The following is a 13278-nucleotide window of genomic DNA, read 5'->3' as shown; positions in this document are numbered from 1 at the left end:
ACAGAAGATTATAGAGGGTTAAGATGATGGCTAGAATTTACAAAGCAAAAGACCTGGCTGACCGAGAACTTAGCATACTAAAAACACACCATGCTCATTACGAAACAAAAGTGTGGATCTTGTATTACAGAATGAATCTGGCATCAACGAAATTAAAAAAAGAGTGAGGATGATTTGCATGCGGTGCAAAATGAAACATGTAAAGTGTGTCATATTAGGCAACTGCGCAGTCAAATCCTTGGCTAACCCTCTGTTCTTTACGATAAAGCCGAGCAACAGATGACGATTTGCTGTGGGCACCTGCGCCCCGTGACAATAGCCAAACAAAAGCTGGCCTTGGAAATAAAACAAACAGCTTTAAATCGTCTCCATGTCAGCTTGATCGCTAATTGAGCCTTGGGCATATAACAGCCCAACCGAGTATAAAAAAAAAAGGCCCTTCCCAACAGCCATATTTGTTTTTCTGTTTTCTTTACAGTGTCTTCAATCATCTAACCTTGTCATGAGAACCATCTTCACCATCATGAATTGCGTGTCCCATTTCTCATTTTCTCTCTGAGCAACTGCTTAATTACACATCTCGGCAGCGCCTGTTCATGTGTGAGTCTGTCAATGTGTGTGTGTGTGTATATATGTGTGTGTCCTGCCCCCCCTCCGGAGACAGCCTTTGCTTTCACACCAAACATCAGATATTCTTGGCTGAGAGTACACAGAGCCTGTGGAAACTTCCAGCGACATTATGCAGTGCTGGGAATCACATCACGTATTCAACCAGCTGGAGCAAATAGCTGCGAATAAGAGCTGCCTGTTCTCAGCGGTGGAAGCCACAGGTTCCGTGCGCTATCAAATACCTTTAGTTTGTTGGTTTTTACAAAGAACAGAACACATCTAGATCACAAAACCGAAGGCTGACCCAAGTTCCTATACCAGATGATGACCTCTGCGCGCAAACGGCTTGATAAGAGGATCTGGAAAGCACCTGTTCACTCGAATCAAGCTGAAAGGGAGATACACTGACACAAATGAGGGCTGATGGCCCACAGAATTGACACTGCTTACTACAGCACTAAATTTAAAGCTAACAGGTCATGTTTAGCAATTAAACTCCAGCAAGTACAAACAGATATTTGATTCTTCTAAAAAACAAAAAGGAGGACAATAGCAATGTACTTGTATTAGGACAAAATCTTCAAAAGGCAATGGTGCACTCAAGTCATATTGGAAATATTGCATTTATGAGTTAAATGCACATGATGCACACTGTAATGGGTTCTGAATTAGAATTTCTAAACTGGAGTGCTTCAGCAAAAAAAAAACAGATGCAGTTTCTATACTAGTGCAAAATTTGTTGAAATTAAAATTAGGGATGCACCGAATGTTTCCAAATGTGAAAAACACATGCCTGATTTAAGAAGGGGGTCTTGAAAATGGCCGAAGAATATTATTTTACTAACTTATTAATTTTAAGTTAAATTGTGCTTTGTTGGTAGGCTATAAAGTCTACTAGAATGTTAAAAATGTTAAAAGTAAATACTATTTAATTGCTGTTTTGTAATGGATTTTTTTTTTTTTGAAAAGCAAGACAAAATGATATAAAAAGGCATTATAACATTTTGGCTATTTAATCTATGCAATGTTGAAAAAAATTGACAAAATACATGTGGGGGGGGGGGTGGAACACGAAAAACCATGTTCGGTAATCGGCCTTCGGCCCAGTGTTTAATTTTGTTTGGCTTCGGCCAAGAATTTTCATTTCGGTGCATATCTAATAATGTTAATATTAAATTGGGGACAAAATACACCAAAATACTGTTTTGTACCTGTATAATATACTGATAAACCACCATAACAAAACAATTGCATTTATAGCACCTTCATAAATTAAATAAAACCATAAAAATGCAAAAGCACAGCTGATGCTCATTCTTTATGTAGAGAATGGTCTTTGGTCTTCTTCATTCCTAAAATATAAAAACCATAGATCGTGCACCAGTGCTAAAATTCACAATATAGTAACAGCTCTGACAACACAATTATTTAACACTGAACATTTTTAACATTCAAGTAGACATTATAGCCTACCAACAAAGCACAATTTAACTTAAAATGAATAAGTTAGTAAAATAATATTCTTTGGGCATTTTTAAGACCCCCTTCTTGACTCAGGCATGCGTTTTTTTATATACAAATAAATGCAGCCTTGCTGAGCAAAGGAGAATGTTATAATAAATGTATTAATAGAGCTGTTGTAATGATTGTTATCATTATTTCTGTCTTATTTAGACAACAGACATTCTGTAATTTATTTACTAATGTTTTAAGGCCATTTCACGATTTCAGTCATCTTAAAGTAACCAGCAACAACCACCCCTTTTTCCTCAGTCTCAGTCTCTCACTGTCGGTGCTTGTAATGATTTTTGCGTCTTTCTCAGACAGTTTTGTATGCTTCCACACTGCCGACATGTTTGCTGCATTAGTGCGCACCTCTATTTGATAGTGTCACTCATTGTTCGGTATAATTTATTATTTATTATAATACAATTTCGACTGCCAAACATTCGGTGCATATCTAATAATGTTAATATTAAATTGGGGACAAAATACACCAAATCCAAAACACCATCATGGTAACGCAAGACATGTAAATAGTGCAATAAATGTTAATTAAAGAACATAAGCTGTAACATAAACCCAAATGTATTTAACTGATAAGATAAACTAATAAGAACTGTTCAAACTAAATACCACACAGGAAATTATGAGAATATCAGTTTACATTTACTGTAAATGATAAGATTATAAGATAATCATAAAATGACTGATCGTTTTTATTTCCAAAGTATGTACATCAACAGTATGTTACTGTTAAATTATTCTGTAAAAATGTCGAGCAAAAATGTTTTGATTACAGTTTTTACCATATATGGCAAGGGAATTTGTCATTAAGCAATTAACAGTTTCTACGGTAGCAAATTATAGTATTATTATAGTATTAAAGTATTATAGTATTAAAAATACACATATTTTTACACTGACTGGAGTACCCATAGCACTTGATCTCTTCTTTTATTAATAAATGTGGCTTTATTAGACAGGAGAGTCTAATAAAGACAGAGTGACAAGAAGAGAGGTGAACAGGACCTGTGACAGGGTCTAGATTTTATATTAATCTCAATTTGCTTGATAAAATAATGTTTTTGAAAAGAAAGGAAAGAAATATTATAGCTAAATTGCGACCTTAACATTTTAATTATGTGGTTACCTTTTTATAAAAGAAAATAAGGCACTGCACTGTGTCATGCCTAGCAACACCCTTTACCTTATTGCTAAATACAAAAAAAAATTAATCTAGAAAGAAACACTAACATACTACCAAATATCTTTTCACTATCATTACTCCACCCCTCCATCACATGTACACAGACACACGCTCTAAACAAACAAGACCGCTTCTAGTACCGCTTATAAACACTTACGACTGTGTCATACTACTGCTGCTAGTGTAAATTAATTTGATATTTATGTACTGTATACCACCTTAACAGACCTAAAGATCCCATTAATCTGTCTAGCTCCGGTTAAGTATGACAAGGCCAAAAATATACTACCAGAAATAAAACAGGTTGGCCGACATTTTAAAACCTGTGCTCCTATGATTAATGTAATTGCTTATGTAAATGTAATCAAATGGGTCAAAAAGACAATGTCTACATTACAATTATTCGCTTCGTAAGATTACCATCAAACCATCCCAGACGGTAGGCAACTGTCAGCTCCTAAAATCTCACAGAGCTGTTTGGAAAACAAAACAGGCAGGGCAAAGTTAGTCATCCAAGCCTCTGGCACATGTTGCTTTGGGCCCAACTCAAACAGAATTTGTCAGAATGTGCCATGAGACAGCTGAAACAGGCAAATTAGAGCTGTGCAAATGCACAGAACAATGATCCACATGTTACAAGGTTCACACTGACAACGACTGCAGCATCAAAGCCGCCGGGATTCAATCATTTTCAATGTAAATTGGGGGTTTCTGATGACAAAAGCCAAAAGATACCGTTGACGATGTGAGAAAATTCAGTTAAAAGCAAATGAGCAGTGACACGTTGAGGTGACTACCAATGGAAATGCACAGAGACATACGACACCTTTATATAAAGAGCAAGGGGGGCAGTGCATTATCTAGTTACATGTGTTATATAGCTGTAATTAAATTGATATATTTCAAACCAGCAAAAAGAATTACACTGCCGAGACTCAAGTTTTCATTAAATTAGATTAAACTCTTATTCTCACAATTTTATCTACCGTATTATTAATAGTCTTACTAACCAAGATTTAAAATAGCATAGATTTTGAAACACCTTAAGCCTGTTCACACCAAGAATGATAGCTATAATCAAAACCACAGTGATAACAATATTAGCATCCACACCAAGTCAATAACACTCTGTTTATTATAAGCACTGTTATGTTGCCTGCAGCTTTAAATGCTTAAAGCTCTTTAAAGTCAGGTGGATTCTGATTGGCTGCCAATGATTTTTTCATTCATTAGTTGGACAAAAAAGGTTCTGAAAGTGATTTCTCATTATAGTTACAGTTTTGATGTGGATTTCTGTATTCTCGTAAAGGTGTGGTCACATTCACAATTGCTCTGCAAACTTTTGAGTGCGAAACCTAGTCATTCCAATAGTAATCTGCAGAAACGTGATAAAATATTTCCCCACACAGATTTTGCTCATGGGATGTTTTCACACACACAATTTAGGTGAAATTTGTTTAAAATTAACTAAACTGGTAGCGGGATGTTGCATTCACCAAGATTTTCCCGTTTATTAGACAGCTTCAGGCATTTTGTGAAAATCTCATATTAAACTCATGCATTTTTATAACCTTGCTCACAAAAAAAGTCAGATCGAGCACCGTGCATTATAGGTGTTCAGGTTTTCCTGCATTTTTGGCAAAAGAGAACAACACCACAGCCCTTTTTGTCCAGACATATGGTGGGAAAAAAACACCTTTCTACTGCATAGACAGCCAAGTTTTAATAAAAGCCCTTTTTTTAATAACTTCTTTAAGACATTATATATTTAATTATCATCCTTGGTGTGATCGGGCCTCTATTGGCCTGGCCAACTTTGGTCAGTCACTGGTTGTGTCATAATATACACACCTGGAAAGGGAAGATGTTCTCGCTCCTGCTGTCATCCATCCAGGACTTGGGGTTGAAGCCGGGGCTAGCGCGGGAGTACTTCTGCTGGGGCATGTGGTTGTTGGGGAAGGTCTTCTTCAGCGGGGAGATGGAGTTGAGAGGCGTCATGCCACCATTCAAACCACGGCGGTATTCGCGGCCCTGAGAGCCACCCCAACTGCCGTAACCCCCACCTGGGCTCCACGAAGTGGAAGAAGGAGAGGGAGAGGGGCTCTGGTAGCTGCCCCAGGGTGAGGGAGGCTTGCTCAGGTTGTTGGAGAGATGCGGCAGCTGGCCGAAGGGGGCGCTGCGGTGGGGGAACGGCGGCGGATGGGGACTGGCCGGAGAGCGACGATGCTGCTGGTGCTGACTGTGAGGGTGCTGGAAGTGGGGGTGAGGTGGGTGGTGCTGGGAAATGGGACCAATCTGAGGCGAGAAGTTGGCCCCGAAGCCTGGGCTGACGTGGTGGGAGAAATTCTGGAACAGCAGAGGGCCGTTGTTAGCCGAGGCGGCCGGGTTGAAGAAGCTGATGTCCTCGTTGATTATGGTGGAGGGGGTGGCGGGGATAGCAGCCGACCAGTTGTTGAAGCTGGTCAGGGAGGAGGAGGTGCTGGATTGGGCAGCCGTACCCAGTCCCGAAGGCTCCTGATAGTCAAAGGGCGTCAGCACGGGGGACTCCAAACGCAGCTTCTCCTTGCCGTTGGTCCCGTCGGATGACCCGCTCTCCACTTTACTCTCTTCGGCACGAGCCTTCTCCAGCTCGGAGATGATGCCGCTCTCCTGGTGTCCCGGGGAGAGCTGCTGCTGCTGTTGCTTGTCTTGGTTGTCCTGCAGCTCCTGCTGCTGGGCTTTGGGCTTCTCAGAGCCCAGAATTTCATCTTGCATGTTGCTGTGAGCGCCGGCCGCCGGGAACAGCCAGGTCGAACCGCTGCTGCTGCCATTTCCAGCCGGGCTGCTGTTTATGAAAGCGGCGGGGCTGGCGGTCGCATTCTGGTGGTGGTGTGGCGGTTGCAGGTGAGGGTGGATTCGTACTGGGAAAGCAGACTTGTTGCCAGTGTTGTTCTGCACTAAGACTCCAAACCCGTAATCCCCCATTTATGTTCTCCAGTTCAACCTGGCTCCAACACAGTTATTCTTGCTTCCTAAGCCCTGAAAAAGAACGCATATCCATGGTTAAAATACTCCATGACGCAGTTGCACAACATAATTCATGACATACTGGAAACACTGAGGACACCCTTTGGTGAGAGACTATGTGGCACTATGCCACCAGACGTCACAAATACTGACAGGACAGATAAATGTGTTCAACATCGCCAGAAAATGTATGATAGGACATGTTTATGTTGTCATGTCGTATACCATATTGGCTATAACACAAGTTAAAAAGGTCTTTCAGGCTCTAATTATAGATTCGTGACGTCTCTTCAGCTAACAGCTAACAGGCTACCGGCTTATTCAACAGGAACTGCTAAAAGGCTTCATATCAAGCGAAAGGCCGTGTTTTTCTGACGCAGAAATAATACAGTTCGATATCTTACACGATAAAGTACCGCTGTTGTTGTAATTTAAATACCATCTAAGGGAAAATTATCCTTAGTATTGCCTTTCCTTTTCAACGAACGAATTCTTGATCTGAAAAATGATGACGTCTTCTGCTCTCGCTCTACAATACTCGCAATACTGCACGATTTAACACACATTAAAGCATAATACACATCTAATATAAGGGATTTAGCATAAATACGAGAGAAAAATGAATAAATAATTTTACTTTTCACCTTAGTGGCTGATCCAAGCGATGACTGAGGGCAGACACTCGTTCCAGATATTATCACAACGCAAACTAACACAGAAGATCGAATAAACTGGTGATCTGATATTACAAAGTGGGGATCTTTAATCCGACAGGAGTGTCTATTTTTTCTTCCTTCCTCGTCTTGACGTGTCCTGCCTTCTCAATGACACAGCCCTGTCTCGCTTTAGCCAGCTGCTAACCTTTAAATCACTTGCTTAGACGATTCTACGTCATTGACTTCAATATAAAAATACTACTTTAGTTACTGATGAACTGCAATGCGTTCATGCGTCCTTTTCATTGTTAGATTTTCGCTTCTCTTGTCTTTTTTTTTCACCAGCGCACTGCTGCTCCCTTCGCTGCGCTGCCGCTTCTGTCCTTCTCCTCTCCACGGCACAATCTACTGAAGCCAAATGACAAGGAGACCCAGTCCACACACACTTCCGGCTAAAGCTCCGCCCCTGCCGCGTCAGACCACGCCCATGGGAACCTCACTAGGCGGCTGTTCCTCCCACGCTGGTTGAGGATATAGGCTTTAATTGGTCAGAGCGCAAGGTATCCCCGCCCACTTTTTCCTAATTTGGATGTGATTCATAAATATGTGTCTGCCCTTTAAGGTCATTTGAGTAACAAAGTTCCGCCTTTACCCTTTACGTCTTCAAATCTCCTCCCTGTAAGGTCAACAAGGCTTTAAAATATTTAGCATTTGTTAATATGTAACAACAAGTGTAGCCATGTGAATCAGCACAATCATTTATTTAAGCAAATCTTATCTATACTGTAAATTGTGTCACATTTATTTGAATTATTGCATTTTTTGCATGTTTTATATATGTGACCCTTGACCACAAAACCAGTCATAAGGGTCGATTTTTTTTACTCCTTTTTTATCTGAAAGCCAAATAAAAAAGCTTCCCATTGATGTATTGTTTGTTAGGATAGGACAATATTTGAAAATCTAGGATATGAGGGTGAAAAAATCTAAATATTGAGAAAATCTTATTTAAAGTTGTCTAAATGAAGTTCTTAGCAATGCATATTACTAATTAAAAATTAAGTTTAGATATATGTATGGTAGGATGTGGTCCGTGTGACCCTGGACCACAAAACCAGTCTTAAGTAGCACAGGTATATTTGTAGCAATAGGCAAAAATACATTGTACGGGTCAAAATAATCTGTTTTTTTTACGCCCAAAATCATTGATGATTCCAGATTTTTAAATAGTTGTATAGTTGTTTTTAAATGATATATAAATCTCAATTTTAAAAAAAAATACCCTTAAGACTGGTTTTGTGGTCCAGGGTCACATATGATCACTATATTATTTTTTCTTACTTTTATAGTTAAAGTATATCTTACTTTTATAGTCACACAAAATAGTGTAAGCGCGATTAATGTTCAAAGTAGGAGTCTCAATGGGATATAGGCTATATGCAGCACCACAAAATGCTATGCAACATGTTTAAATGTATATACACTCATGCAATTTTCCTGAGATTTCTCCTGTCCCCTGGTGACAGACTTCTGTGGCATGTGCAAATGTGTGTCCTTTCTTAAGACGCTGGAAGGAATTGGAATCAGCAGGGGTTGGCTCTTCTCAGTTGTGATGACACCTGCTTGTGCCCTTCTTCCCTGTTTTAAGCAACCGAGATCAATCTCATTACCAGTGTTCCTGCAAATGAATGGGTCAGAGAGCGGGGAAAAGACTGGCTCTGAATATGACAGCTATGCCCTTAGACAGAGGTCTCATTAAGGCCTGCTGCTGACATTGCTACTGTTTTCACTCCATAACGGAGCTCCTTCACCATCATCATTTGGTCTCTAGGACCTCTCTTAACACTAGGTCTTCCAACAATGAAGCCAGATTGTAAAAACCAGCTTCTGTGGAAGACATGAGGTACGAGACAAAATGTTTATACATTATATATTATTATAACACGACTATAAATACATAATAAAATAGGCATAAAATATTGATGTATGAACTGAAATTATTTTATTATGTTCGAAGAAAAATCCAATGGATTGATAGGATAGGATAGACAAGAAAAGAAATCAGTTATTATACTAAAATATTTGACCAATGAGAACGGTCCAGAGAATATACAGTAGCAATAGTGGCGATTGCCAATAAATAACAAAAGTAGCGTAAATACTTGAACACTATTTGACTATTCACATCACAACAAAGCAACAAGTTTTTGCCCAGCTGTCACAGGAAATTAGCAAATGTTTTATATCTGTTGAGCCACACTAGCCCCACCCACACTCAAATCTAACTGGTTCAAAATCCAGCTGGGCAAGAGTATCCACCTTTTTCTTCCCGTAAGAACAGGCACAGCCGTTTGCAAATTGTATGGGTCTGGCTTCCAGTCTTATCCGCGTCCCCTAGTTACTATTTACCGCACATTCTTCTCATTATTTCCCTATAGCAGCTAATGCACCGGAAGTCTCACCCATTGGCTTACTTCCACTTTGAAGGAAAAGATGGATATGGCTGCATCCGAAATTGCATACTTTCCCACTATTAAGTAGGTGAAAAACAGTATGTGACAAAAGAAGTATGTCTGAATTCACAATTTATAAAAAAGTAGGCAAAAAGTACCCAGATGACCTTCTATTTCTGGTGTGATTCTGAAGTGTGTATACAACACACACTTTACTATTCCATGAGGCCACGGGAGAGGATTTATAAGGCTACGTTTACATTAATCCGGATACATTTGAAAAAAGAGTTTTCATTTTAAAACGCTCTCCGTCCACACTAGCATTTCCAAGCGTTTTCCAAAAGTTTCTCACCCACACTGAAACGTAGGAAAACATCAAATTCGCCTTACTGCGCATGCGTAAAGCCTCCAAAATTATACAGACGTAATAAGTTTTCACACAATTCTTCTGGCGGGATAATTTGCGGAAATATCTCATCATCCACTGCTGCGTCAATATCGCGCTCATTCATATTTTATCTGAAAAGCAGTTGTCGTCATGTTTTGCAGGACAGCAACTGTGAGTAAATTTTCTGTCATCATTTTAGGACTGTAATTTGAAGAGTGTACAAGGTAAATCTCTTTAGCAGCAGTGTGACAGTGAATAGCACAGGCTGCACAGGCACAATTACTGGTAGATATATATTGGTACAATATGCATCACATGACTATAAATATGCGTCATCGTTTTCAAAAGCCTCCGTTTTCACAGTCCACACTACAACGTGAAAACGGCGTTTTCAAATTTATTCACTTTGGCCGGAGTTTTTAGAAATAATAGTTTTCTGTGATTAAAAAAAACGGGGTTTTCGTGTAAATGAGAGGCCAAACCACAGGGAAATATCTGCGTCTTCCCTTCGTGTAAACGGGGCCTAAATGGTAGTGGCATGCGGCAACTGACGCTGGTAGGTCACATGATAATGACAATATGGCATAAATAGTATGTCCAGATTACATTCATACTATATAGTACATACTCTTTTGCATGTTAAAAAAAGTACTTAAGAGAATATGCGATTTCGGACGCAGCCTATACACCAACCAGAGGTGAATCACAACATTACAGACAAAAAGTACAACACTACTTGAGAGCTTTAAAAAGGGGGAAAAACTACAACCCCATGAAACACTGCAAATGACATAATCAAATTAAAAATGATGGAAGAATAAAGAGCTTTATGTAGACCAAAACAAGTTTTAGCACTTTATCCTATAAGGTCAGTGTTAAATGGGTTTTCAGTTAAATGCCTATATATACAGTTGAGGTCACATACACCTTGCAGAATCTGCAAAATGTTAATTATATTACCAAAATAGCAGGGATCATAGAAAATGCATGTTATTTTTTATTTAGTATTGACCTGATATTTCACATAAAAGATGTTTACAGTACATATAGTTCACAAGAGAAAATAAAAGCTGAATATATAAAATTGACACTGTTCCAAAGTTTACATACACTTGATTCTTAATACTGTGTTGTTACCTGAATGATCCACAGCTTTGTTTTTATTTATTTTATTTTTTTACTGATAGTTGTTCATGAGTCCTTTGTTTGTCCTGAACAGTTAAACTGCCTGCTGTTCTTCATCTTTTATATAAAATATCTTATTCAGGTCAGTACTAAATAAAAAATTGTATCTTAACATTTAACATTTAACATTTTGCAGATTCTGCAAGGTGTATAAACTTTTGACCTCAACTGTATTTTCACGTTTTATACAACATAAAATACAACAGTAATATCTCACTGTGCTCTTTTAAAAACGTTTACTTATTAAACAGCAATCATTAATATGTGGCTAAATGTAGCTAAACCAACAGAGTGTCACAATATTGCAGGATGAGGAGTGTAGATGATGAGGCAGGACCTGGAGTAAAATAACACTGATATTTATTAAATAAAAGAAACGTAGAACAGGGAGCAAACAAACCAGAAGTAACGTATATCGACGGACAATGGGGAGTGAGCAGACACAGACTTAAATACATTGAAGACAGGGCGTGGTTACAAACGAGATAACAAGGGGGAAATACAAATATGGGCATTACTGAACCAAATGGAAACAAAACTAGAGGGGAAAACAAGGACTAAACCATTTCATGGGAAACATGGGGGGGGGGGGGGGAGGAACACTAGGAAAAACATGACAGAACAGACAAGAATCCTGACACAGAGGTTGTCAGGAACAATGAATGTCATCATGCTAAACATGTACTCATCTGCTGACTAGTCAGAAGACAAGAATGTCTCAGATTGAGCGATTGAGGTGATCTGTTGTTGGATGTAATCCAGTCGTCATTTACTCCCGACATCTGAGCCGCTGAAGATGCAGAGGATAACGTTACTTTCGTTTTTAAAAGGAAAGCACTGATCCCGATCTACATATGAATCTATGTTCATGCAAATCATTCGTGATGCAGCTTCACCCACAGCAGAAGTGAGTATAAGGGTTTTTTATGCATCTTTGCAAACAGCCTTTCTTAATAATGTGCTTGTTGGCAAGTTTCGCCACTAAACGCGGTTAAATGCGGCTAAAGTAAACATTACGGCTCATAATCCCACAGCAGAGAGGGGCGGGACGAGCAGAGCTCATTTGCATTTAAAGGACCATGCAATAAAATGAGTAGATTTTTTGCAGAGCTGATTTTGACAAGGTAAAAGGGTGTTTTTTTACACTATTTAAAAAAAAAAATAATACTAATAATTTTTAACCAAAGTATATTAAAGCCTTTTCATTAAGACCCTAAAGAATTATTTGAACTTGTGGAAAATGGGCATCCGATGACCCCTTTCAGTAAAGAAGAATAGACAATTGATTCACATGTTGATTGCTCTAATAAGGCAATACAGTGATCTGTGGTAAAATGGTATTTATTGCTTGAGTTTCTTAAAAAATTACAACATTTTAAAGCTGAGACCTTGTTTTATAACAGAAGTAACCTGCTCTGTCTTGTCTGTCGGCATGTTGTCAGTTTTCTCTTTGCTCCGCAATGAATTTTTCACTGTGTGAGAACATGATTTGTAGTGCGAGAGCGGCATTGTTTGTCAGACATAGCAACAGTAACTAAAGAGGGTGGGTTTTTGAGAAAGGTTAATTGTGTTTAAGTGTCAGAATTCATTCAAGTTGTGTTCATCTGCAAAGATTATCGTGATAAACAAAACCTGAATCTTATTTTCTGCTATAATCCAAATGCCAATGTAAAAGTCCTATTGGGTTTTGGTCTAGGGAACCAGGGTGATGCTAACTTTAGAATTGGCCCACAAAATCTCTGCATCACTGTAGACTCTAAATCTATTTATAGCATTTGCTTTTTTCTAACAGTCTGATTTTATAAATAAAAGACAAACCTCTGTATAATTTCTTTCCAGAGACCTAATTTTCACTTGGGTCAAACATCAACCGAAATATTTTGTTTGGCATCTAATTAAATACCAGTAGACGATTCTCTTCGTTAAACTTCGTTATCCACTCATCTAACATTAATTAGGAAAGTTTAATAGCAGTCCCAGTGAAATTGCCTATTCATGCTGTCGCTGTATAACCCCTCAATCTCCGATTTCCTCTCCAGCACAGTCTCAGGTGTTCTGCTGTTCATTCTGACGACTCAGAGTGGAAGCGGGCAGTCTGTTTGACATCTACACTTCTCTTTTAATGTGGAATGAAGATGCCACCACGTTGGTGAAGAGATTAAAAAGCAGAGTCAAAACCAGTCAGACTGGCTTTAATGGAAACACACCTTTGCAGCAGAGCTCAAATATCCTCCATGCAAAATTATTCAGTCAGTCAAGCACATTTACATG

General features: G+C 38.8%; 1 protein-coding gene across 2 annotated transcripts in view; it reads right to left on the bottom strand.

Moving 5' to 3' along the window:
• cpeb4b (cytoplasmic polyadenylation element binding protein 4b) overlaps positions 1-7371 on the bottom strand; it is a 39219-nt gene extending 31848 nt beyond the window's left edge. For both annotated transcript variants that reach the window (XM_073824093.1, XM_073824094.1), the window contains exons 1-2: positions 6970-7371; positions 5171-6337 (exon numbers count right to left, since the gene is read on the bottom strand). In XM_073824093.1, coding sequence (XP_073680194.1) covers positions 5171-6283 — 1113 coding nt within the window. In that variant the 5' untranslated portion in view covers positions 6284-6337; positions 6970-7371. The remainder of the gene's footprint in view (positions 1-5170; positions 6338-6969) is intronic.
• Positions 7372-13278: the final 5907 nt, after the last annotated feature.

This window comes from Garra rufa, chromosome 19, assembly GCF_049309525.1.
Source record: "Garra rufa chromosome 19, GarRuf1.0, whole genome shotgun sequence".
Lineage (NCBI taxonomy): Eukaryota > Metazoa > Chordata > Actinopteri > Cypriniformes > Cyprinidae > Garra > Garra rufa.
The sequence above is the reverse complement of the archived record's forward strand: the minus strand, read 5'-3'. Positions and strand labels throughout refer to the sequence as shown.